Source organism: Leopardus geoffroyi, chromosome E2, assembly GCF_018350155.1.
Source record: "Leopardus geoffroyi isolate Oge1 chromosome E2, O.geoffroyi_Oge1_pat1.0, whole genome shotgun sequence".
Taxonomy (NCBI): Eukaryota; Metazoa; Chordata; class Mammalia; order Carnivora; family Felidae; genus Leopardus; species Leopardus geoffroyi.
In genome coordinates, this window is record NC_059335.1 from 57,557,250 (window position 1) to 57,581,356 (window position 24,107).

Here is a 24,107-nt window from a genome sequence, read left to right on the forward strand (position 1 = left end):
GCCCTGATTGGTCTTCACTCAAGGGGAAACCACGGGTCCCCAATTCTCATTCCTGTTGCATAAAAGAACCAACTCTTCATTCGTGAAAACCACATGCTTCCCGGGCCCGGTGGCGCGTGTGCAGAGAGCAGGTCTGTGTGCGGAGAGCCTCGCACCAAAAGAGGTCACCGGAAGGCTGAACACCCCCTCCCGCCCCGACCCCAGGCTGCCGAGCGCCCAGGGGCGCCCACCCTTCCTCGTGTGAGGGTGCCGTCTTGGGAGACAGACCCTGGGCTGTAATCTGAACTCTGATGAGAATGACCACAAGGAAGGAAAGCGGGCCGACAAAGTCTGACCCTCTCTAACAGCCATAAACAGAGGCAGCAGTGAAGGTATTTAAGGTACAGATACCACCAGACCTGTTATTAGTGAGGTATGGAGTTGCATGGACAAAAAAAAATGTTTTTTATATTTGCTCCTTTTTGAGAGAGACAGAGCGTGAGTGGGGGGAGGGGCACAGAGGGGGAGACACAGACTCCGAAGCAGGCTCCAGCCTCCCAGCTGTCAGCACAGAGCCCGACGCGGGGCTCGACCCCACGAACCTTGACATGGTGACCTGGGCTGAAGTCGGACGCCCAACCGACTGAGCCACCCAGGCGCCCCTAGTTTCCTTTCCGTGAAAGCAAATTCCACAACAAACTGAAGGTGCAGGACCTACCTAACTCTTTGGATTTTCGGTAATAAATAGAACTTACTACAGAGAGATCTGAGGATCCTAATGTCCCGTGCCTGGGATCCCAGCAGCTGAGAACAGCACACAACGTACCAGAGAAGCTTATTAAAAGCCGGCTTTTTTAAGCAGAATCAACAGTGACTAAGTCTGTGTCAGGCCGCTGTCCCTCTGCGCGCTGGCTGGGCACGCGCGTGCCTTCTAGTTTGCAAGGCCCTCCGCTCGGCCGGGGGGGGACTGCCGAGTGCAAAGTTGGAGGAGCCTCCTGGCAGCAAAAGCAAAAGCTGAAAAATGCCCACAGCTCAGCTGACGATGGCTTAGAACCCGGCGATGTCGATCATAAGGGGTCACGTTCTTCGTCAGATCTGCAGAAGGTGAAAAGTCTACGGCGAGAGAGGCGAGGAGGAGATACGTGTTCTGGAGACGAGCCCACAGCTCTTCGGGGAAGGACTTCTCGGTGCGGCTGGTTTCCTCCGGCCCGTCTCAGACACCCACCGAGATCGCAGTTAGCAGCCGGGGTCACTCGAGTTGGTTCAAAGTGAGTCCCTGCTATCGAATGCCAGTCACCCCCCTCTGGGAGCCGCTCTGGGCCAGGGGCGACACCGAGGAGGTGGTGCCAGGGTCAGGAACCCGGGTCAGTACTTCCCAGTGACTCACCACCAGTTTATGCGACGGGACGTGGCGGGGCTTCCGCCCTCCCCACGTTTAAATCGGTGACAGAACCACACCTTGGCAGTGATCCGTAGATCATGGCACAGGCTCCTTTAAAACCAGCTGAGAAGGGCGGACGTGGAGCCCGGTTGCAAACCACTGAGGACCCGTGGCACGGGGACACCTGCTCTCTCCCGAGTCTTTGGCTCTCCCCGCCCCCCCTCCCCCCCCCCCCCCCGCCAGCGCACTGTTTGTGCTGCTTTATCAACACAGAAATTTCACGTCAGGGGAAGCTGCTCCCCAAAAGCGCGGAGACCCACACCCCAATGCCTCTGCCCTTGACCAGCTGAAATGCAACATCAAGGCACGGTTTTGGCTGCAGGGTCCTGAGCAGAGGCCAAGCGCCCCCGGCACGTGGAACCCGTCCTGCGCGGCAGGAAGGCACGTGCCCGTCAAATGCCCGGCAGAGGCCTCGGCGTCTGTGTCCCCGGATTGCCTCGGCAAGAAACAACACAAGGACCAGGTTGCTGGCCCTCGGAACTTCTGGGAGAGGCACTGACCAATCCGTATACGGCAGCAAAGGAATTTTACTGCGTTCCGGGTGGTCCCGGACGTGACCAGCATGGCTCTGTGTTGAACTTGAGCACGTGCGACAGAGGGAGGGGTCTGCAGGCTGTGCCCTGCACAGGGCAGCCGGGATCCAGCTCTGGGGAGGTTCGAGCCCGGGGGGCTCCTCACTCATCCTCCGGGACGTCCTGGAGCCCTTGGCTGTGGCGAGGGCGCCCGATGATCTCCAGCAGCGCCTGGGCCTCAGGGTCCACGGCCAGGATGCTCCTGTTCCTCTGGGCCTTGGGAAGAAGGGAAGGGAGGTGAGCGTCTCCCCGACAGCCGGGGACAAGCAGGAACGTCCTGCTGACTTCAAGCTCATGACAGCAGGATCAGCATCCCACTGTTGGCCACAAGGAGAACACAGTGGGGGCTCTGGCGCCCTCAGTGAGGTGCCCCCCAGCCTGGGAACCATCGTTGGGGGTCATGAGGGGCAGAGGGCCCATCGCAGGACCCCGGAACAAGAAGGAACCCCAGAGCCCCCTCGTCTTGCAGACGGGCTGTGCACCCACACGGGTTCCCACCTGGGGCAGGGCCCTGTTCCAGAACCGGTTTCCTCCACCAAACCGCACGGAGCCCGACAGGACTCCGAGCTCTGCCCTTCACCCGCGGGCATCTCTCGGTCCAGCAGCAGCCGCTGGGAATGAGTTCCGGATAAAACCGCCTCCAGATGCAGGAGCACAGGGGCAGCGTGCAGAGAGCGGACAGACAGCACACGGAGAGACGACAGGCGACATGCAGAGAGCAGAGACGCGGAGAGACAGGCGACACGCGGAGAGAGGAGAGATGGCCCACGGAGAGACGACACGCGACCCGCGGAAAGGGGAGAGACAGCAGGTGGAGAGCAGAGACGTAGAGAGACGTCCGTGGAGACAGCACGCGGAAGGCAGAGACGCGGAGAGAGGAGAGACGACCCGCGGAGACACGACACGCGGAGCGACGGCCCGCGCTCACCTGCTGTGAGCCCGGCGCCTCGCCCACTGCCCACACCTCCATCTTCTCGAACCGGAAGTCCTCCTGGGCGGACAGCTGAGGGCTGTGGTACGTGGTGCACTTGGGCTTGGCCTTGCTGTGTCCTTTCCCGAAATCGACATCAACCCACAGCCCAAAGTAATTGTGCTGTCCGCCCATGCCCTGCGGGGGTTGGGGGCCGAGCGTCAGCGCCTCCTCCTCCTCCCGCACCTGCCTTAAGCCCCAGACGGAGACCAGGCGGCTCAGAGGCGGATGCGGTTTTCCTCCGCCTTTTTTTAACTGCGAAACACACACACAGCGCGCAATTTCAGCATCCCGGCACCCGTCCCAAGCCGCTAAGACGGTCATCGCGGCGCCTCCTCCGGGGGCCGCGCTGGCCGGGGGGACCAGTGACAGCAGAGCACGCCCAAAACCGGAGGCCACGGCCCCGAGACCCCAACCGCGAAAGGAGGAGGCGAGAGGTCAGCACGGATCCCGAGGTTGGAAAACCCACGTCCGGACCCCCGGACAGGTGCCTGGCTTGCTCAGACCGGGACACTGCACGTCGCCTACGGGGTGCGGGCGACCGCAGGGACCAGACATAGGAAGCAGACCCGGGGGCGACTCATGCCCCTTCTCTCCACGCCGCCGCCCCCCGCCCCACGGTCACGCTCAGCAGGTGGCCGGGGGACCAAACTGCCCGTCAGCCTCCCGGATGAGCTTCCCCAACGTCCCCGCCACCTCCGCCCTCTGGCGCCCCTGGTGGCCGGCGACTGAAGTTGAGCGAGAGACCACAGCAGGAGCTGCCGACTCTCAGGGCTGCCTCTCTCTCGGGCTGATTACTGAGGACCCACTGGGTGCTGCTCCGGAGACCACCCAACTGCCCTTTCCAGGGTCCTCAGGTGGCCCCGCGGGGGCCCTGCAGCAGTCTGGGAAGGAACACGGGGGCCGTCTCCGTCGGGACAAGGTACACCTGCGAGCAAAGAGCTGGAGTTTCCCAAAAGCTGCTTTGTGTTAAGAAGCAGAGAAAAGAGACAGGCTGGGGAGCTGGCAGGGGACCCGTTTGTCACGCGAACCAAGCTGGCTCACAGGTACAGGTGGGGGCCCGTTGGTGGGCACCCGACCCAGCTCCCACTCCCCCCACCCACCCTTGGCCTTCACCCCCATCCTCTTCCTCCCGTGGCTGAGTCTCGGGCCGCAGCACAGAGCAGATAGGAGGTGTGTTCACCCTGATGGGAGCCCCGGTTTTGTGAGCCGCCCACTGACAACGCCCGATGGGTCCGGGGCAGGACCCAGGTCGGGGCTTGCCCCTCCCCCAGCTCATCGCCAGCCACAAAGGCCACAGGCCCGCCAGCTGACCCCGGGAAAACTGGCCGCGTCCACTGTTTGCACACCAGCCACTGACACACACCCCGGCCGTGCAGGAGAGACTTCCGTCCCAGCTGTCACGCCAGCACGGAGACCCGCGCAGAATGAACACGGCCCACGCACGCCACCCAGCGCATACGGCTCCCCTGGCTCGCGGGGAGAGCGTCGGCCTGGGCACGTCGGGACTGGCCCCGCTGCGGGAAGGACAGCGCCAAGGTGGCACGTCCCCTGCTCTCCTCAAGTCCTTACCAGGCCGTTTGGGATGGTCTGCTGCCCGTGATTCAGGTACATGTAGTGGTCGTTGTAGCCCGTGGAGGTATACACAGCCATGCGGGGGGAGGTGGAGAACAGGAAGCACCTGTCGTCCCCTGAAAGTGAGCAGGGTGTGGACAAGCAGGGTCACCAATGTGAGCTGGGCACCAGGACAAGCAGGGACCACAAACAAGCCACAGTTCACAAGGCAAACTCTGCACATGGTCTTCCTGTGCCCCCGGAGCTCACCGCACACCGGGACTGTGGCCACCAGGGGTCAGTGGGCAGGTCCCAGACCCCGCAGAGGTCGGGCCTTCTCGCTGTCCCCCCACCAGCACCCGCCCCGGGCACCAGAGGTGAGCTCAGGGCAGGGGGGGGGGGTGGTGGTGAGCGTACCAGCGGCTTGCTGGGGACACCTTCCAGCTCTCACCAAGGAAGACAGAAGGGGAATTGGCCGCTGCTCGCCCACCGAGTGCACTCAAGTCAAAAGAGCAGTCTCCCCTTCACGCAGGAGCCTCACCAGCACAGCCCCCTCCAGTGGGCACGTGACACTGAGTGGATGTGTCCCCAGCCTGAAGGAATGCGTCCTCCCGGGGGGGAGAAAGTCTGCAGGTGCACAGCGGCCCCCGGGGCACTTGCGGCCGGAAAGGGAACACACAGGCAGCCGCGACCCTCTGCCTCCCCTCCGGGCACGAGTGTGGACATGTGTGTGCCCCTCAGGGAAGGCGGCGGTCAACACTCTGGAAATGACCAGCATCCTAAGGCTCAGGGACTCCCTACTGCCCACAGCGATTTCCTCTCCACCAGCACCGTCAGCACCATGGACAGGGATGGAGGCCACGGTGGGGGGGGGGGGCGCCCCAGGGACCTCCCTGGGTGGGGACCAAACGGGGATACTCCCCACAGTTGTGAGAACGCGGCCCTGAGGCCTGGCTCCCCGGGGACATCATGAAGGCACCTGATATCAAATCACCTGTACAAGAAACTCAACAACCAGCTGCCAGTACTTTGGGGCGTCGGGCCACTCGCGAGGTGGGAAGGAGCAGTCCGGCAACATGAATGCTGAGGATGGATATAAAAGGGGGTTCGAGTCCCAGAGGGCTCTGCGGGGCGGGGTGGGGGGGGATACCTCAGCTGGCAGAGTCTGGGCAGGAAACCGTTGGGCCTCCAATCCAGAGAGATCCACGAGGAGAGGGGGGTGGACCCAAGGTCACGAGGGACATCCTGAACCAGAGGCGGCTGACAGAAAGCACTTCCTAGAGGAGGGACCCCGTGCTGGGACAAGACATGGGCAGGCAGGGAACCGAGGGGCCCCTGGCCACACTGCGGGGTTTGTGAGCGCCGGGGTCAGAGGACGAGACAGATGAGCCTGGGGCCACACGACAGAGGGCTTTACTCCAGGTGAAAAACTCCGGCTTGAGTCCACGAGCTTATGTAGCCCCAGAAGGCCGGGGTGTTTTCGGGCCGATGAACTGCCTGGTCCCACCCCGCTGCCCCGGGTGCCCGTGCAAGCATCACTTTGTCCTGCAACCCCAAGGCTGGCTTTCCACCAACACTTCCTTGGTCCCAGACGCTAAGCGAGGCGACAGGCCCGCCAAGTGCACGTGGTCGGCGGCAGGGGGCCTCCGTCGAGGGCATCCGGGTGTGCTCTCGCGGGGAGGGCCGTGTTGGGAGGGCCACGTGGGGGCTCCCTCCCTAGGGGCGAGGGTCCAAGGAGTCATTATCAGCTGCAAAGCCGTCAAGCCACCAGAGAAGGCTCATCTAGGTCACGTCAGCAACCAGCTACCCAAGGGAGAGCCGTGGGTTCAGCACCTGCCACCACCCGCGGCGCTCACGGGCGGCCTTTCCGCGCAGCACCAGTTCATGCGGTGCTGGGGAGCCCAGGCTGGGGAAGGCGAGCCCCCCACCCAGCACCGGGGAGACCGTCTGCTCGGCCCAAAGCCGCCGGTCTGTCCATCGCACCACAGAAACGTAAGCAAAACAGAAGCGACTCGGCAGCTGCTACGACATGTCAGGCCCGCAACGTCAAGCAGTTAGGGCAGCTCCTGCGCTGAACCTGACCTGCGTCTGGGACGCGAGGCTGCCCTCTGCTGGACCTCTGCCCTCACGTCTCGGAACAGCACAGACTGGGGTTGGAAAGTTGGGAGCTGGCGTTTTTCCACCGTTCTTACCGAAGACTAAGCCCGCTCGCTAATAAAACGATAAAACCAGCGGAGACAGCCTGGAGTTAATGCCAAAGGGGCTGGGAGGGGCGGAACTCACAGGCGTGTTCTTCCAAATGCTGAGGCCGAGCCCCCAACCGTGCGGACAGCACCTGTCACTCCCCCAAGGCCCTGAGCGGGGCCGGGCGGGGGGAGGATGCCCCATTCGTTCCCCCAGACACGGTGACAAGGAGGGTGGGGACGAGAGGTGAGCTAACGCAGCAGGGCTGAGACTGCGGTCCCCAGAAGGGTCGCTCAGCCGCCATCTGGGGGCTTGGAGGGTCCCCCGCTCCCAGAGCTGGCGAGAGCGGCTCCCTGAGCCGACACTTTTGTGCAAACGGTGTGGTTGAGGCCGAGCACCTGCTTTCGTCCCGGGACTCTGGGATTTGGGCATGTGCCAGGCAGAGGGCGCTCACGTGACCGGCCCCCCAATAAAACCCGGGGCGCTGAGTCCCTACCGAGCAGCCCTGGTGGACGGTACCTCACATGTGCTCTCACACCTCATTGCTGGGGAATTGAGCGTGTCCCGTGTGACCCCGGGGGAGAGGGCTCTGGAAGCTGGCCCCTGTCCCTTTGCCGACCTTGCCCCGTGTCCTCGTGCCGTAATAAATCACGGCCACGAGGAGGACCGTAGCCTGAGACCTGCAGGTGCTCGAGGGAGTCACTGACACGTGGGCAGTCTTGGGGGTCCCGGACACAGTGGAGAAGGGCTGGTGGCAGCAACGGGATTCAAGATCTAGGACATTCTGAAACCCAGAGAAAACCAAATCCTAGAACAAACAAGATCTCAGGGATTCAGCTCCTTCCACCCACCCAGGAATGGCAGCTGTGCCACCTGGACACGACGTCCCGGCCCGCAGAAGCTCGCGGAATGGAGGAGGAAGGTGTGCAGAGGTGTGCAGTGTGACAGAGGATGCGCAGGGAGCACATGGCCCTCCCACGTTTGGGAAGGCTTCCTGGAGGAGGTGACCTTGCGCTGAGTCCCAACGAGGAGGCCATGCCAACAGGTCGGGGGGAGAGGAAGAGAAGCGTGTGCCGAATCAGAGGATGGGAGGGTGCCACTTGCAGGGGGTCCGGGGAAACTGCACACAAAGCACCAGGGGACAGGCGCGGGTCAGGAGGCTGGAGAGAAGAGGCGACCTCCTGCGGGCAGCGTTCAGGGCCTCAGAGGAAGGGCAGCATGTCAGACGCTCTGGGACACGATAGATGGACCGGAAGGTGAGAGGGGAACCAGGGGGCTGGTCAGGAGGCCCCCACAGAGTGGCATGGAGAGAAGGCTGGGAACGAACAGATGACCTTCTGGCTCAGACACGCAGTCCCTGTCCCCAAGGGACTGCCTTTCCACCCCGTCTGTCATGTCTAAGGACCTGTTCAGGGCCGGTATTAACCATTTGGCTCCTGGGCGTGAGGACAGGGCTGCATCGGGTCACCCAGAACCTCCAGGAAAGGCCCGTTTCACAGCCAAGGAGACCCTCCGGGGCCACACGCCGGGGCTCACGCAGGGACATCGCTTCTGAGTGTGTGAGCAGCCTGCTGCCCAGGAGATGAACGGTCCTTTAAAAATGTTTCTCAGAGCACTTTTCTTTACGGAAGCGGAAAAATTTCCTTAAAAGACCGCCGTCCAGGTCACGGAAAGTCACATCAAGAGCGTTCGAATTACAACGAAGTCACAAGACTGAAAAACCCGGGCAGAAGGGAAAGACAGAAGCAGCAATGCAGACGCACGGGCAGGGGACGGGCTGTCCAGGAAGGGGGGCGGCCCGTGGAGGAGACACCCATCGGGCAGGAGCAGCCCAAGCCCCCAGCCTCCCCGTGGCCCGGACCCGGCGCGGTTTATTAATGCCGGGCCTGAATCCGGGGTCGGGATCCCTGTCCTCTCTGCCTTCCTCTGCTGCCAGAATCACAGAAGAAACCCAGGAAGCACCAGACCACATGAGGCAGCGTCTCCTTTCTCCTGACCACATCCAGAACCGCACTTGGAGGACACAGAAGAAAGCCCCGCTCACGCCCTGCTCGGCTCGGGGGTCCCCAGGCAGCAACCGCGAGGCCGGAAGTCTCAACAAACCCCGTGCTACTGCCTGCGGTGTTGGGGGGCCAAATCTCACCTTGAAACTGAGGCTTGACCTCCCAGGAGCAGGACGCAAACCCACCGAACACGTGGCCATCACGGTCCTCGAGCAGCAGCACGCAGGGGCCCTGGTGGGTGATGCGCCCACAGAGCTGGGCGAAGCTGTGCCCGTGGAGCTCAGATGAGAAGAGCAGATGCCAGCGGTGCCGCTGCTCCCTGGGCAGGTGGGCGTTGACGTAGATGACCGACGGCACATCCAGGATGCTCTCAAACACCCTCTCCTGGTCCACGTGACGCTCCGGGACCAGGGGGGCCAGATCGAGGGACAAGCGCGGGAGGAGAAAGCCTCTGTGGACGACCACGCTCAGGAACGTGGCCACGTGGGGGACCCTGAACACCCAGTCCTCGACCACGGCTCGGTCACAGTCACGGTCCAGCTGCTGAGGCCCCGGAAGCTCCTCGCTGCCTAGGGGAGGGGGAGACACAACCAGTGGGGCCATCGCATCAGCTGACATCCACGACCCCCATCAGAGCACCTGCCGTGACGCTCATTTGGACAGAGCTGTGCGGCTAGTGCAAAATGCGCCCCTGATTCCAAAGATTTGGTATCCAAAAAGAAACGTAAGATACCCCGATCACCTTTGATGGCGACCGCTGATGTTAGAGTATACTCTGGACACGTGAAAAGTAACTCCCCTATTTCTTTTTCCTCTTTCAGCGTGGCTCCTGGAAGATTTACAGTTTCACGTGTGGCTCGCATCAGTGCCTGCGTTCCATTTTTATTGGACGGCAGTGATCTTGACCATCTGACAGCCGCACCTTCTCTCCTCTGCAAGCTGTGCTTCAGAGGCCCAGGAGGCAGCCAGGCCTCACCCATGGGCCCAGCCCCGAAGCCCTCCAGCGGGCATTCTGGAGACAGCCACACCAAAAGCCACTCTCTGAGGGCCTCTACTCAACACAGCCAGTTGGCAGAGCTTTCCAAGCGTGATGTTCTCCAGGCAGGTCAGGGTAGTGGCTGGGTAACTTACTGGGCACCCCCCACCCCAGTTTATCTGGGAAGAACGGGTTTCATGAACTCTGAATTATGCTTCACATCTATCTACAGTCCCGTTTTATATCTCTTATCCACGAAGAATGGAGGCGATATGGTGGTGGTAACTGAAGACAGACCACTGATATTTTATACGTATTGTTCTTTCTCTGTCCAAGTTCCAAATTTCACCACTTGGTTTTTGAAATATGACCTGTTTCCAAAATGCGTTTTAAAATCCAGCTTTATAATAAAAGAATGCTTTTATAAAACAAATCTACTTTGCCAAGGGATTCATTTGCATGAATTGGGATTCATTCAAAATAGACCAAACCAAAAAAGGTATTTTTAAATCCCAAGTGAATTCAAACACATATGGTTTCTCATCCAACGGGAATAGAATATACATGATTCTCAAGGGCACATGGCACATTCTCTGGAATAGTCCGCATAGAACCTAGTGTGTAAAGCATGCCTCAGTAAATTTAAAACGGCTGAAATCATACCAAGTACGTTCTTCAACCACAATGGAATAAAATTACAAATCAGTAACAGGAGGCGATTTGGGAAATCCACAAACATGTAGAAGTCAAACAACACACATCTAAGCAAGCAAGAGACCAAACAAAGGAGGAATCAAAGAGAAGTTAGAAAATACCAAGAGGAATGAACACACACACAACATGTACCGAAACTTATGGGATTCAGCTAAAGCAGTGCTTGGAGGGAAATGTATAGCCGTAAATGCCTATATTGAAAAAGAAGAGAGATCTCGAATCAGTAACCTAAACTTCAACCTTAGGGAGCTAAAGAAAGTAGACCAAACTAAATCTGAAGCCCCGAGAAAGACAGACTAGGATAGAGACAAAGGAAGGAAGAAACACACAGAGAAAACCAACTGTATCAAAAGTGGGCTCTCTGAAAACATCCACCAAAAACCGAGAGACCTTCAGCTAGACTGATCGAGAAAAATCAACAGCCTCAAATGACTGAGATCAGAAACAAAAGTGGGGACATCACTACTGACCTTGCAGAATAAGAGGAAACAGTAGAAACAATTATGTTAATTTCTGCCTGCTTGTGAATTTCCCAAATGCCTCTGGTTCATCCCAATGTGGTTGCAGAACATACTTTGTAGGATTTCAATCCTTTCAAATCTATCGAGGCACGTCTTACGGCCAGCCCAGAAGATAATCCAGAACAGAGCTGGAGGACTCATGTTTACGGATTTCAAAGCTTCACGACAAGGCTACAGTAACTGAGACCGCGGGGTACCAGTCTAGGCGCCAAGGCCTCAGTGGGCGAGCGCACGGGCCACTTGCCTCGGAGTTCCATCTCGGAGAAGAGCTGGGCGGCCAGCACCTGCACCCCGGGCGGGGGGCCCGGGCCCCTCTTCTGGGTCCAGCCTCTCAGCTCCTGTCTGTAGTTTAGCACGTGCACTACAGAGCCAACCAGATCCTCCGTGAACTGCAAGACCACAGTTTTACCATGAGTAACATTTCCACCCTGACCCATGACCTACGTCCTATCAGCACAGGGAAGGGCGTTTATCTTTTCAATGCCGACTATCATGGGCCACAGGGTGGGACGAGATCACACAAAGGGCATTCACGCTCCGGCTCACCAAGGCCTCTGTTCAGGGTCCTGACCTCACCAGGGTCCCCCCAGGGGGACATCTCCCTGTGTCCCACCCTCATCCTAAGCCCTCAGGTGAGGATATGAAACCTCCAAAAGGGTCTCGCGGCCTCGCTACCTTCTGGACTTCTCTCGCTTTCACGGGACCTTCTGTGGCAGAAATCATTTTCATGATCACAAGACTCTTCTCCTCGGAGCTTCCCTTTAGCAAGTGGGACATGAACATTGCGAACTGCTCCCGGGAGACGCTCTCGCTGGGCCCCTTCGCCTTCCCCGGCAGGTCGAGTCTCCGCATGCCATCGTACAGTCTTGTGACCATCTCCTGGGGAAGGGCTTCCCCTAGGTGGCTCTGTTGGGGACAAACCGGAGAAAAGGCTACCTGGGGCCAAGCTAAGTGTGGCGGGATGGCAGGAAAAGGACCAGGAACCAAGAGCACCCACTGTTGCTCCCGGATGAGTGCTCCAGCACTCAACCTTGCTAACTCCACGTGGACCCCCTTCCCCCACCCAAGGGCGTCACACCCCCCCAAAATGCCCATGCCTGACGCATCCTGGCTCGTGGCTCCTCTTGGCCATGAGGCTCTTCCACAGTCTGTGCCCAGCCTGCCCTGCCCACTTTCCAGTCCCCACCAGATTGGCCACGTCATTCCTGCCTCTGGCCACTGGCTGCTCCTCCCTCTGCTTACACTTTCTTCATTCTAGACCGGTGGCAGCCACGTACGTGTCTGAATTTATTAACGCGTGGAACACATGTCTGGGCACAGCTGATCTGCTCTCCTCCAGCTCTTACTTCTTACCCAAGGTGTTCGATGTGTCTTTTTAATTACATTTTATTTACGTCTAATTCTTAATTAACATCTTGTCAATAACGTCCTGTAAATACCGCTCTCCGTTTTCACTCCAACATCAGTCAAATCTGCTTTGCTCCAGGGATTACAAATAAATGGAGAGTGAGCAAGTCACACACTGAATCACGAACTTTCTTTGCAGCGGGGTCTGAAAACTGGATTCTCCTGGAACTGCGGATTGTGTCCGCACCGTGCGTGACAAGACGGATACCCTGAGGGTCTTGTAAGGCAGGTTCCTACGCTCACCCTCAAGAGTACTCCTAGTTCTGTCAACGTTTTCCGGGTTCTCCTGAAAAAGCAACCCACCCTTCTTCCCCAGAAGACACTTCATTCAGTGGCCCGGTTTTCTGATCAACCTTTCACCCCACTTACCGTGATACATACACATTTGTGCACATCATTTCTACCCTGCGCTCATGCCTTTAATTGGCCTGGTTGCGGGACGCCTGGGGGGCTCAGTAGGTTAAGCGTCCGACTTCAGCTCGGGTCATGATCCCACGGTTTGCGGGTTCGAGCCCCACCGTCGGGCTCTGTGCTGACTGCTCGGAGCCTGGAGCCTGCTTCGGATTTTGTGTCTCCCTCTCCCTCTGCCCCTCCCCTGCTCGCACTCTGTCTCTCTCTCAAAAATAAATAAACATTAAGGAAAAAATGTAATTGCCCTGGCTGGTTCTGTCTGCTTCAGCTAAGTGGGTGGCCCAGGAAACTGGGGTGCTTTGGTTTAGCGGAGATCCATACACACACGTGCACGCGCACACACACACACAGCACGTAGCTGTGACCGAGATATCCTCCCCGGCCGATTACCTCATCTGCAAAGTAAGCATGTTGGGGATCCCCAAAGGCCCCCCAGCTCCCACTCTGCACATGCTAAAGGAGGCGGCTGCTGGAACGCCTTCCCACACTGCAACCTCCACATCACCCAGGAGGATGTGGTCTTGCCTCTGTCTGGCCAAACACACTGCTAAAAAAGCCCCATGGGGGACGCCTGGGTGGCTCAGCTGGTCACGTGTCCGACTCCTGGTTTTGGCTCATGATCTCACCGTTTCGTGAGTTCGAGCCCCGTGTCGGGCTCTGTGCTGACAGTGTGGAGCCGGCCTGGGATCCTTTCTCTCTCCCTCTCTCTGCCCTTCTCCTGCTCATGCTGTCTCTCTACATAAATAAATAAACATTTAAAAAAAAAAAAAGCTCCACGGAACGGGGTGCAAAGATGGGGGAGTGGGCAGTTTGAACCCGTTGTCAGGTAAACGCGGAACTTAAACGTCATTCTTTTGTTAGGAGGACATTAAGTTCCTAGAACATCAAACGCTTACAAATTCATCTGAAGGCAAAGTACACTTGAAACTGCGGTTGCTGGGGGCGCCTGGGGGGCTCAGTCAGTTAAGCGTTGGACTTCGGCTCAGGTCACGATCTCACACTTCATGAGATCAAGCCCCATATTGAGTGAGCACGAGCCCTGCTCTCTCCCTCTCCCTCTCTGTCCCTCACTCACTTGTGCCCTCTCTCTCTCAGAAAATTAAAAAAAAAAAAAAAGGACCCGTGGTTTCTGGACCCACGAATCTGGCTCAGACAGTCCGCCACCCGGTCTCGGAGGGAAATCGGGTGACAAAGGTTTAAGAGACGGGGAGCAGGGCTGGCCCCTTTGGTCTCAAGCTGGAAGTGTCCCCCAACACACCGCGGCACAGAGGCAGAACGGTCGCGATAGAGATCACGCAGCCCGCGGAGCAGAGAACGCATCCTCTCTGCCCTTTACAGAAGACACACTTCGCACAGTGTCCTACGTCCATCAGACAACCACGGAGAGCCGACCTGGGCCCGAAGGCCACAGCACCTGCTCCGGAGTTCACGCTAACGGCCACGTCCCGCTCTCACCTTTAGTGCCTTCAGAGAGAAGGACCTGGGGGAGGTATCTGGGTGCTGCTTCTCCGATGACAGAGCGTCAAACAACCCATCGATCTCGGCCTGCTCCTCGGGGAGAAACTGGGAACAAAACCTCGGCCCCGACTGGCTTCTGCTGTTGCCCATGTCTCCTTGTATCTGGCAGAATTCTCTGCAGAAGACACCACAGCACAGATCACGTCAGACAGGTCGAAGCACAGTAGTCACAGAAAACCAACGTTGACAATCACATGGTCAGTCAGCCAATGCCGAGTTAGCTGCAAAAAGGGGCTGGAACCCCTCAGAGCTAAGCAACGTTCCAAGGTGGTTCAGCAACGGAGTCGATGAAAATAAAGTGGGAAAGCCCGACCCCGGCCCCCTGGGTGCCTGGAGCATACTCATGACAGCCGAGCAGTCTGGACCGCGTTATTTGAAAACACGGTTCTAAAGAAAAAAAAAAAGAAAGAAAGAAAACATCGTTCTAAAACTCATTGTCACTGAAAAGGTAGAAAAATCAGTATGTTAATCGAAATACTCGTATTTTTTAAAACCTGACTTGAAAAAAAGTCTGGAAGGCTGGATGATCACACGTATTGAATCAAAGCAGTGCCTTAAAAATACCACCTATAAAGTGAATGTGGGACTGGACAGGCGTTTCCCTGTGATCCTGGATCTGCCCCCAGCTGGGGGGGGGTCAGAAAAGCAGGGTCAGGGCCAGCTGGGTGGCTCAGTCGGTTAGACATCTGACTTCGGCTCAGGTCATGATCTCACAGTTCGTGGGTTCGAGCCCCGCATCGAGCTGTGTGCTGGCAGCTCGGAGCCTGGAGCCTGCTTTGGATCCTGTCTCTGGCTCTCCCTCCCCTGCACGTGCACGCTCTCTTTCTATAAACAAATAAACATTAAAAAAAAAGAAAGAAAAGCAGAGAGAGGAAGAAAAGCCTCTCAGGAGGCCAAGTGCTGTGGCTCATTCATTCCGTCCTTCGCCTTCATCTGGAAACCGGGCGTTGGTGAAATTGCTTGAGACACAGGCACCATCTCCCGCAGCCCAGGAGAGAGGAGCCTCGGGCCAGGTGGAGCCCGGGAGGGGGCAGGGGGAAGAGGGGAAAGGGAAGGGGGGAGTGGCGAGGGGGAAGGGGGAGGCGGAAGAGGGGAGGGGGGGAGGGGGAAGAGGGGAGGGGGAGGGGGGAGGGGGAAAAGGGGAAAGGGGAGGGGGAGAGGGAAAAGAGGAAAGGGGAAAGGGGAGGGGGAGGGGGAAAAGGGGAAAGGGGAGGGGGAGGGGGAGGGGGGAGGGGGAGGGGGGAGGGGGAAAGGGGAGGGGGAGGGGGAGGGGGAGGGGGAGGGCAGGCCACCAAGACCTGGCTGACCTCAAGGGGAAACGGGGTACAGTAGGGATTCTTCTTCTTTCTTTCCTCTGGAGGCGAGATTCACACAACGTGAAACTAAGCATTTTCAAGTGACCCAATTTGGTCACTCTGGTCGTGCGACCACCACCTCTACCCGGTTCCAACACATTTCCGTCACCCCGAAAGGAAACCTCGTCCCCCTTGGCGCTCACTCCCCGTCCCCTCCCCCAGCCCCCGGACGCCCCCTGTGGCCGTCTCCACGGGCGTCCCTGTTCCGGACACTCATGTACGTGGAATGACACAATCTGCGGTCTCCGGGGTCTGGTCTCTTTCCCTCAGCACAGTGTTTTCGAGGCTCATCCGCACCGTGGCACAGGCCACTACCTCATCCCTTCTCACGGTTGAATTATACTCTGCTGGGATACGGTAGATCGCGTTTGGTGTATCCGCGCATCTGTCCTTGGACGTCGGGGCTGCGTCTGCCTTTTGGGGGTCGCGAATGCCGCCGCTACGAACACAGTACACAGATACTTGTTCGAGTCCCCGCTTTCAGATTTCGGGGGGACACACCTAGGAACCGAGTTGCTGGGTCATACGGTAACCCGATGTTCCATGTCTGAGGAACCGCCGAACTGTTTGCCATTTTCCACCCCAGCAGCAAAGCAGGAGGGTTGCAATTCCGCCATATCCTCTCCAACGCTACTGGTATTTTGGTATCTTTTTTCCTAACAGCCACCGTGGCAGGGGGACCCATGTGCCCCAAAGAGGACTCCAGTAAGGACTCAGACAGGGACCGCAGCGCGCTTACAAAGGCAGCTGGAAAGGACGGCAAGCAGAGCCCAGTCTGGGGCTGTCACTCACAGGCCAGCCGATCTAGATGCTTCCACTCCTCAAGTTTCTCAGCAGCCTGAGAGCCACCCCCCACGCCCAGCCTTTGGGTTCCAAGGCTACTCGGTACTCCTGACCTTCCTAGAACTGGCACCGCCTTAACTGAAATGGAGCACAGGCCCCTCCCTCCCCGGCTCTGCTCACACTGCCCCCCCCCCTCACCCCCTCCAGGCTCATGCCTGACATGCCTGCTCAAACCTGGAAGTCACAGAGACTCTGCCCGACAACCACCTGCCTAGCACCCGAGCAACCCGGAGCAGGCAGGCAGGATGCCTGTCCGATGCCCGTCACATCCCTGGCCGGCCTCTCGGGTGGACCGGCCCATCCCCCCACTGTCTTGCGGGCTCCCGCGTGTCTATTCGGGGAAGCCAGCCTGGCCCGAGTACCCCCCGCCCCCGCCCCCGCCCCCGCCCCGGCGGGACTCACCACCCCCCCCCCTACAGCACTCACGGGCCTCTTGGATCGGGGCCACGTGCCCTACCCCCACGACCGGTCCCCTGCCCAAGGACAAGCTCCGGGATGCCATCTCTATACCCCACGGTCCGCCAGGGACTCCGCATGCGCAATTCCGTTTGCCGAACCGTCCCGCCTGGAGAAGAAAACAAACCCAGAAGCCACCGGGGAGAGCCACCAGCAAGGATGGGATCCCCAACGGACACCACCCTCGGGCCTCTCTTTACCAGTGATGCTATCTGATTGCCCCGCGTTCCAATTCCCCAAATCCTGAGAAAGCCTCCTGCCTGCTCACAGCCAAGGAATCGCCCTACCAGGGGGAGGCCAGCCTCTTTAAGAGGGACATCTGGAGCTAAAAGCCCACCAACATTTAAACGCCACTCCTCGGAAGTTTCCAAATGTTCCAGGTGAGGGAACAGTGTACCTAGAGGCTGCGCCACGAAGGGGCCACAGGCCCCGCCTCCCAGGCCCTTCTTCTTCGTCTAATCCTGAAGTAAGTGACTCATCGTCCCCTGGGCCAGACCCCATCAGAGTGCGGGCAGACACAGAGAAGCCTCAGGCAGGCGCTAGGCTGCAGGAACTTCCCATCACACAGGGACAGACAGATAAGTGCTGCAGGGGTCAGATGGGATCGAAAGGAGAACACAAGGCAGGAGAAAATGTCCCGAAGGACACGTCCCGGCTGGGTCTCCAGGCTCCCACAGGGGGCTTCCCTGGGAAGTGGGGACAGTGGGCACAAAGGTGCAGGGGTGAGGACTAAGATCACTGAGGGGAACCAGCAGGGCTCCGGAGTCGGGGGGCCCTCCTCGTCTGCCTCCACTCACCTCTGCCCCCCACCTTCTCCTCTGTCCCACGGGAACACGTCCCTCCACTGTTGTCTGAAAACACAGCAGGACAGAGTGGCCTGGCCAGATCCCCCGGGGGGGCCCAACCGGCTGTGAGGAAGGAACAGGGCTGGGCGAGCCGGCAACATTGAGGACAGGAGAGGTGTAGACCATCAGCAGGGGGCCGGGCACAGGCCAGCGCCAGGAGACAATGGAAAGGCCCAGAAGCATGGCCAACCGGCAACACAGGTTTTCTTCAAGTGGGAGGGAGAAGGGTGTGCATAGCTGCTTCTGGCAGGACTCCAGGCCTGGAGTCACACGGTGGGGAGGACATCAGCCTCAGAACATCCCCCGGCCCCCCATCCCACTGTGCTTGGCGCCGGCCGAGTGCCGGTGAACAGACACATCTGAAACAGTTCCAAGGACGGGCCCCCCTCCTCTGAAAGAACGCACAACAATGGCACAAGTGCCCCCCAGTTCATCCGGCCTCGCCTAGGTCACTACGATCTTGCCAAGTCTTTCTCACCAACTCTGGGGAAGAAATCAAGGCCTTCAATGCGTCCTTCTCCCCAAATACAACCTCCTGAACTGTCTTCCCTGGCAGCGGTTTTCTCGTGGGACCCTCGCGGTACGTAGGACAGCCTCTTTGCCTGGCAACCCGACGCTGGCCTGAGTCTTGGGTAGGCTCACAGAGACCAAGTTCTCTTTCAGCAAGAAGCACCCGGCTGTTACTTTAAGACCGCTTACATCAGCGGTTCCCAACTGGGGGCCGTTGTGTCCCCTAGGGCACATCTGGCAGTGAGGTCCGGCTGCTGATGCTGACTGACGTCTAGGGGGTAGGAAGCAGGGGTGCTAAATCTCCTACACTGCACAAGACAGCCCCCCACGACAAACTACCTGCCCCCAAATGCTACAGGGCTGAAGGTGGGAAACTGGCCTTGCGGTTTCGGGGCAGTGGGGCGGAGCCCAAGGGCACAGATAATCCTGAATGCTTGCTTCTCAGCTCAAGGGCCTGAGCTCTGAAGTCACGGTGCAAGCCAAGATGGACAGACCCAAGTTCAAGTTCAGACACTGGCTGGTAAAATGAGGGAAGTGCTACCAGCCCCATCATGAGGAAGAAACGATTCAATGAGGCAACACGGGGCTTTCTGGGTGCCAGAAATGGAGACAGATGGGCCCCAGCAAGGCAAGGTCGAGTCCCTCCCCAGGAACAAGGGAAGCAGCCCGGCCTGGAAGCAGGGAACCCCCTCAGTGTTGGGGGACAGCCAGGAGCAGTCTTCCCGCAGAACGGAGCCGCAGATAGCACGGTCAGTCCTCACAGCCTCCCCCGCTGGCCCCTGTCCTGGGAGCTCTCCCCTCTGGCTGCCAACATCCAGCCCCTGCCTCCAAGGGGCCACTGTCCTGAAGGCAGTCACCTGGCCCTCAGTGCCCCCTTTGTGGGAAGGCCCCCAAACACCTCATGAGGACATACAGACTTCAAGCCCTGATTACATCCCAGAACCAGCGGCCCTCTGCGAAGGGTCAGCTCAGGCCTGGGCCCGCCGTCAGGCTGCGCGCAGTCCCTGCTGGCCGGAAGGTGACCTGTCCAGCTTCGGCCCGAGGCTGGCTTCCCTTCCTCCAGGGAGCCCCACTGGCTTATCTGCAGGGCTGTTAGCCCTGGGGCGCTGTTTTTCTCCCCTCTGTGAACTCAGCCACCAGCTCCATTACCCCCTCACCCCCACCCCACAGAGCTAGTAAGTTGTGGTCAGAATACAAGATCCCCCACTCCCACCCCCAGTCCAACATAACCAACCCCCCCCCGCCCGTCTCCTTCTCCCACAGATGCTCCCCAGTTCTTCCCGCGTCTATGCCGCCTCTACCACCGCCCTTCCCGAAAGCGGGCCTCAACCCAGGGGATCCCGGGGTAAGTAAGCACCTGCTGGGACCCTCTGATCTTAACCACACGAAAGGCAGAAGACGCGGGGTGATTTTGTGCTCCGACTGACCACGCGGGGAGGCCCTCCCTCCCTCGCAGCTGTCCCCCCAAACCCCCCACCTCTCCCGCCCTGGGGCCCAGAGGAGTGGGCGGCCAGAGAGGGGCAGGGCCCAAGCCCACTCCGGGCACCGTTCTCTCCCGGGCCCCGGGCCTTCGCCCCAGACCCCTCCCTTGGCTCAGCTGCTCGCTCCGGGGCCGCCGGGCCAGCGCCCCCAGCCCAGCTCCCAGCAGAACCTGCCTTTCAGGTCTCCGGCATGGATTTTCCTCCGGAGCAGCCCGCCCCCGTTGCCAGGCGACAGCGCTGACGGGCAGCTATTTGCCCCAATAGCAGACATGGACGCTGAGGGGGCCGAGCCCTGGAAAGAAGTCAGCCAATAGGCATGCACCTCATGGCGCTTCGGCGGGCGGGGCTAGGGGCGGGGCCAGCAGGCCGGAAGGAGCTCCCGGGAGCGGCAGGATTCCCGCGGGAGCCGCAGGATTCCCGCGGGAGCGCCCTCAGATGAGCAGGAAGGGCGGGGAGGAGAGAGAAGGGGCAGGGTTGGGGCCGGAGGCGACAAGGAGCACCTGGGGGGGGGGGGGTGCGTGGGAGAAGCTGGGGTGTGGTTGGGATGAGGGAGTAGCTGGGAGAGAGGAGAGTGGGCCCAGTGGAGACAATGAGGGAAGAGTCAGGTAACTGGCTGCGGATCCAGACCCAGGCGGCTCCCCTGTGATACCCCTAACCCGCAGCTTGGGTGCCAGCCCTCCCCTGCCCTCCTCCAGGTAACCGAGTCCTCTGCCCGCGTTCACTAACTCGTCCTTCCCGGCGGTGTTTAACCGTGCTCATATCCGTTCCAGCCTGACCCACTGTCCCTGACCCCACGCCCTTCTCCACCAGTACCCCCACCCTCCTCGCTCCACTCCAGAATGTTTCCAGACTGTTATCCCAACTCGTTCACTTTCCATTCCTTCCTCAAACCCCTGAAACCTGGCCCCAGGGGCCCTGTCCCTAAATACAGCGGGCACTTTCAGTCCTCGCATGCATGCCTTATTAAAGCCCTCCTTTCTGGGCTTCTAGGTCGCTAGTCCCTGGCCTCTCTCTTCCCCTCTCCCAGGAAGTTTTCACCGAGCCCCTGCTGGCTTCTGCTCTGCGGGAGTCCCTCTCCGTGTTCTCCCCATGCACCCCTTCCCGAGATAACAGCCTTCCTCGTGACTTCACTTCCCGCTGTCCACTGTGCTGACCCCCAAGCCTGCACTTTGACCCCATAGGCTCTTAGCTTAGCAGGCATCTCTCCAAGGCTGTACCTCAAAGCCAGCCCAGCGGAACCCAAACTCAGCCTCTTCCCTCCAAAACTGTTCCTCCTCTCTACCTCCTTCCTCAGCGCGTGTCAACACCTGCCACGCCTCCTCGTCCCTCTTTCCCCAGGTTCTGTTTTACCTCCAAGATAGGTCCTGCATCGACCCCTTTCCCTCCATGTCCCTGGGAGCCCCCTCACCCAGGCCAGACTTCAGTAACAGCCTCCTCCTGGCCCCTTGCCTCCTCCAACCCCCGCCCTACCCAGTCAAAGGAGCACTTCACTGGCAAATACCTATCTTGCCCCCTAGAGACGGAGAACTACAATTGCAGGATCAACTGGGCCACTCATCAGGCCCCAATGACAGACACAGACAGATCAAGCCAGCTGATGGTTTTTACTGATCCTAAAATTCACAAGAAACGTTCTTTCTCAAGGACGCGTATCTATACCTGTAAAGTATCATAAAGATCCCTTTGAGTCGTGAATGTTTCACTCCAAAAGGACTTAAAACTCCGAAATCATAGGTCAGCCCAAACTTTGCTGTGGACGCTCTCTCAGGGAGAATGAAAGCTTCCCGCTCCCGCCCGGAGAACCTGAGTCGACTTTGCCAGATGTCCAACCCAGGCGCCGAGCTCCATTCTGGAGATGACTTTGTGGTTCCCGAGAGAACAGAGCCGCTGTGCTGCTCCGCTTTGGAGCCCAGACCTGATGCTGGTCCCTTCCACGTGGCCCTGCTTGCCACCAAGGCCTGCTGCTTTCCAACTCCACCCAAACCCCACCTTTCCACAAAATCCTCTGAAAGCTCACGCTTTACCTTTGTCAGGGGAGCTGCCCAAAGTTCCTGGGGCACTGGGTTCACAAAGCCGCCTTGTCAGATTGCGGGGTTGGTCCTGGTGGAAGGCCGAGGTCCAAAAGGGCAAAGTGGTGCTGTTCTCTCCGGGTCGTAGATGCACCCCGAACACCGGCTACCTGCCGGGCAGTGGGGGACACAGCTGTGAGCTGGGTCCCTGCTCACAGCGCCCCCTTCATGATCTCCACTTGCTGAATGAATGCGGGTTGGGGGATGATAAAGAGGAAAAACCAAGCACAGTGAGAGGCTGTCATGAGGCAACAGGTGGGAGAGAAGGGAACACACAGCATGTCGAGGCTTCAGAAGAACTCAGAAGCCATCTGAACATTCTCCCTTCTTGTGTCAAGGGTCTCCTGCCTTTCCAAGCTCTTTCTGCCCAGCCTTGCCTCCACCCTCCCTACCAGTCACTTGCCCCTTGGCCATTTTCCAGCTGGGAACCTGGCGAGGGGAGTTCCTTCCTGCTTCTAGCCCTGCCTGAGGGCTGCATGTGGCTGATGACAACCTGTAAAGCGCGGTCCCTCGTGGCACGACTGGTCTGAGCACCAAGGAGAAGCTGTCCAGGAGAAGCAAGTGTCCCAAAGCCCAGCGACACCGGTGAAGGATCCCCACTCTCCAGCTCATTCGGGTTAGGTTTGTGCCACCTGCAGCCAAGGCAGCGGAAGGATTGGATACCCCTCTGCTTACGCACACGCGCGGGCTCAGAGGGATAAAAAGCAGACCGGCTCACGGTTGGTTTGATAGTGTTCCAACCTCAAGAGCCAGGGACACCCCTGCGCCCATTGTCTGCACCGCCCCGCCCCCCCCCCCAGCCCTGGCTGTGCTTTGCCCTCAGGCAACCCTGCAGTAATATTCACAGTGGCTACACCACGCACAGAGTCAGTCTGCTTGCCATCACCACGAGCTGGCAAGTCTAAGCAACATCGGTGATAAAACTGTCCTCCGTGAAAAACGCTTTTAGGTCTAAGCACTAAACTAGGGGCTAGCTGGGGCACCTGGGTGGCTCAGTCGCTTGAGCGTCCAACTTCAGCTCAGGCCATGATCTCACAGTTCGTGGGTTCGAGCCCCGCATCGGGCTCTGTGCTGATGGCTCCGATTCTGCGTCTCCCGCTCTCTCTGCCTCTCCCCCACTCATGCTCTGTCTCAAAAATAAATAAACATTTAAAAAAAAATTTAAACTAAGGGCTAGCTGACTTGCCCTGTGAAAGGCCAGGTAGTAAATGTTTTTAGGTATTTCAAGCCATTCGGTCTGTCACAACTACTCGATTCCGCGGTCATCGCACAAAACAGCCACAGACAATACACAAACCATCGAACGTGGCTGTGTTCGGCTAGGACTTTACTGATGGACACTGAAATTTGAATTTCGTGTAATTCTCACACGTCATGAAAAATTCTTTTGATTCCCCGCCCCCCCCAACCATTGAAAATGTGAAGATCGTTCATAGCTCACTGGCTATACAAATCAGGCAGCCAGCCAGATTTGGCTCACAAGTTAGTACGGTTAACCGTCGTGCTTTAGTAATATTTATATAAGCTTGAAATTTGCACATTTGTATGGCATACCCTTTAAAAGCTGGGTGTTTGGAGGACAAGTCTTCCCTTCGTAGGTCTGGCCCCCCCCCCCCACCATGGACTCAGCTGTAGGTACTCATTTCAAGAGTAAGTTTGAAATATCGGGAATTTTCCAAACTCACTTAGGATATGGCTTGTACCCCGGCTTCTCCTGGGGTACATTTTCTTGTGTTAAAAGAGCAGATTTGCAGGAAACGTTGGAAGCCTAGTGATCGCCAACGCCAAGAAACAGACCTTGGGCTACTTTGATGAGCTCATGCTGCATGACCCCTGGAGCTTTTGTGATTAACAATTCTCAACAACAGAGCAGGCTAAAAGCCTTTGGAACGAATCCCAAACACACAAAGGCATGAGCAGTTTTTCCGTTTCTGGAATGTCCTACGTAATGAAATTTGTATCAATCTGGGTCAAACGTAGGCTCGCGTTTGAAGCTTGCCCTATTTGTGGAGCTATGTGTCACGAAAGTAGTTTAGGAAGTTAATAAAACAACTACCTATATACGATTGACTCAATAATACATGTAGGAGAAGAGGCGAATCTCTCCTTCAAAAAAAACCAAAAAAACCCCAATAATTTATGTAGATGCTCTGTAGTCAAGGAGGTAGAGCCTAACTTGCCTGTACACGGACTTCCTTCCAAAGGGGACAGGATGAACGTGGGAGCCGGGTTAACCCTACCGTGGAGAAGTCTCACAAAAATGACCTCGGCCACACGATCAAGGTCAACATCAACGGC

At 58.4% G+C, this 24,107-nt stretch overlaps 1 protein-coding gene and 1 long non-coding RNA gene across 5 annotated transcripts in view; both read right to left on the reverse strand.

The window, feature by feature from the left end:
• The window catches only part of LOC123577705, a 35,942-nt gene extending 34,966 nt beyond the window's left edge, over nucleotides 1-976 (reverse strand). For both annotated transcript variants that reach the window (XR_006702038.1, XR_006702031.1), the window contains exon 1: nucleotides 735-976. This is a non-coding gene — a long non-coding RNA (uncharacterized LOC123577705). The remainder of the gene's footprint in view (nucleotides 1-734) is intronic.
• A 953-nt stretch (nucleotides 977-1,929) lies between these two features.
• MEAK7 (MTOR associated protein, eak-7 homolog) lies at nucleotides 1,930-21,984 on the reverse strand. Of its 3 annotated transcripts, none has more exons than XM_045439865.1 (8): nucleotides 21,765-21,984; nucleotides 14,188-14,365; nucleotides 11,590-11,820; nucleotides 11,159-11,303; nucleotides 8,844-9,272; nucleotides 4,535-4,653; nucleotides 2,921-3,100; nucleotides 1,930-2,208 (listed from the first exon to the last, which is right to left on the reverse strand). In XM_045439865.1, the coding sequence occupies exons 2-8, from the start codon at nucleotides 14,338-14,340 to the stop codon at nucleotides 2,095-2,097; spliced, it is 1,371 nt and encodes a 456-aa protein (XP_045295821.1). In that variant the 5' UTR covers nucleotides 14,341-14,365; nucleotides 21,765-21,984; the 3' UTR covers nucleotides 1,930-2,094. The 3 variants fall into 3 exon arrangements, with proteins under 3 accessions (XP_045295821.1, XP_045295822.1, XP_045295823.1); XM_045439866.1 differs by lacking the exon at nucleotides 21,765-21,984 and adding an exon at nucleotides 19,915-20,006; XM_045439867.1 differs by lacking the exon at nucleotides 2,921-3,100.
• Between the last annotated feature and the right edge of the window lie 2,123 nt (nucleotides 21,985-24,107).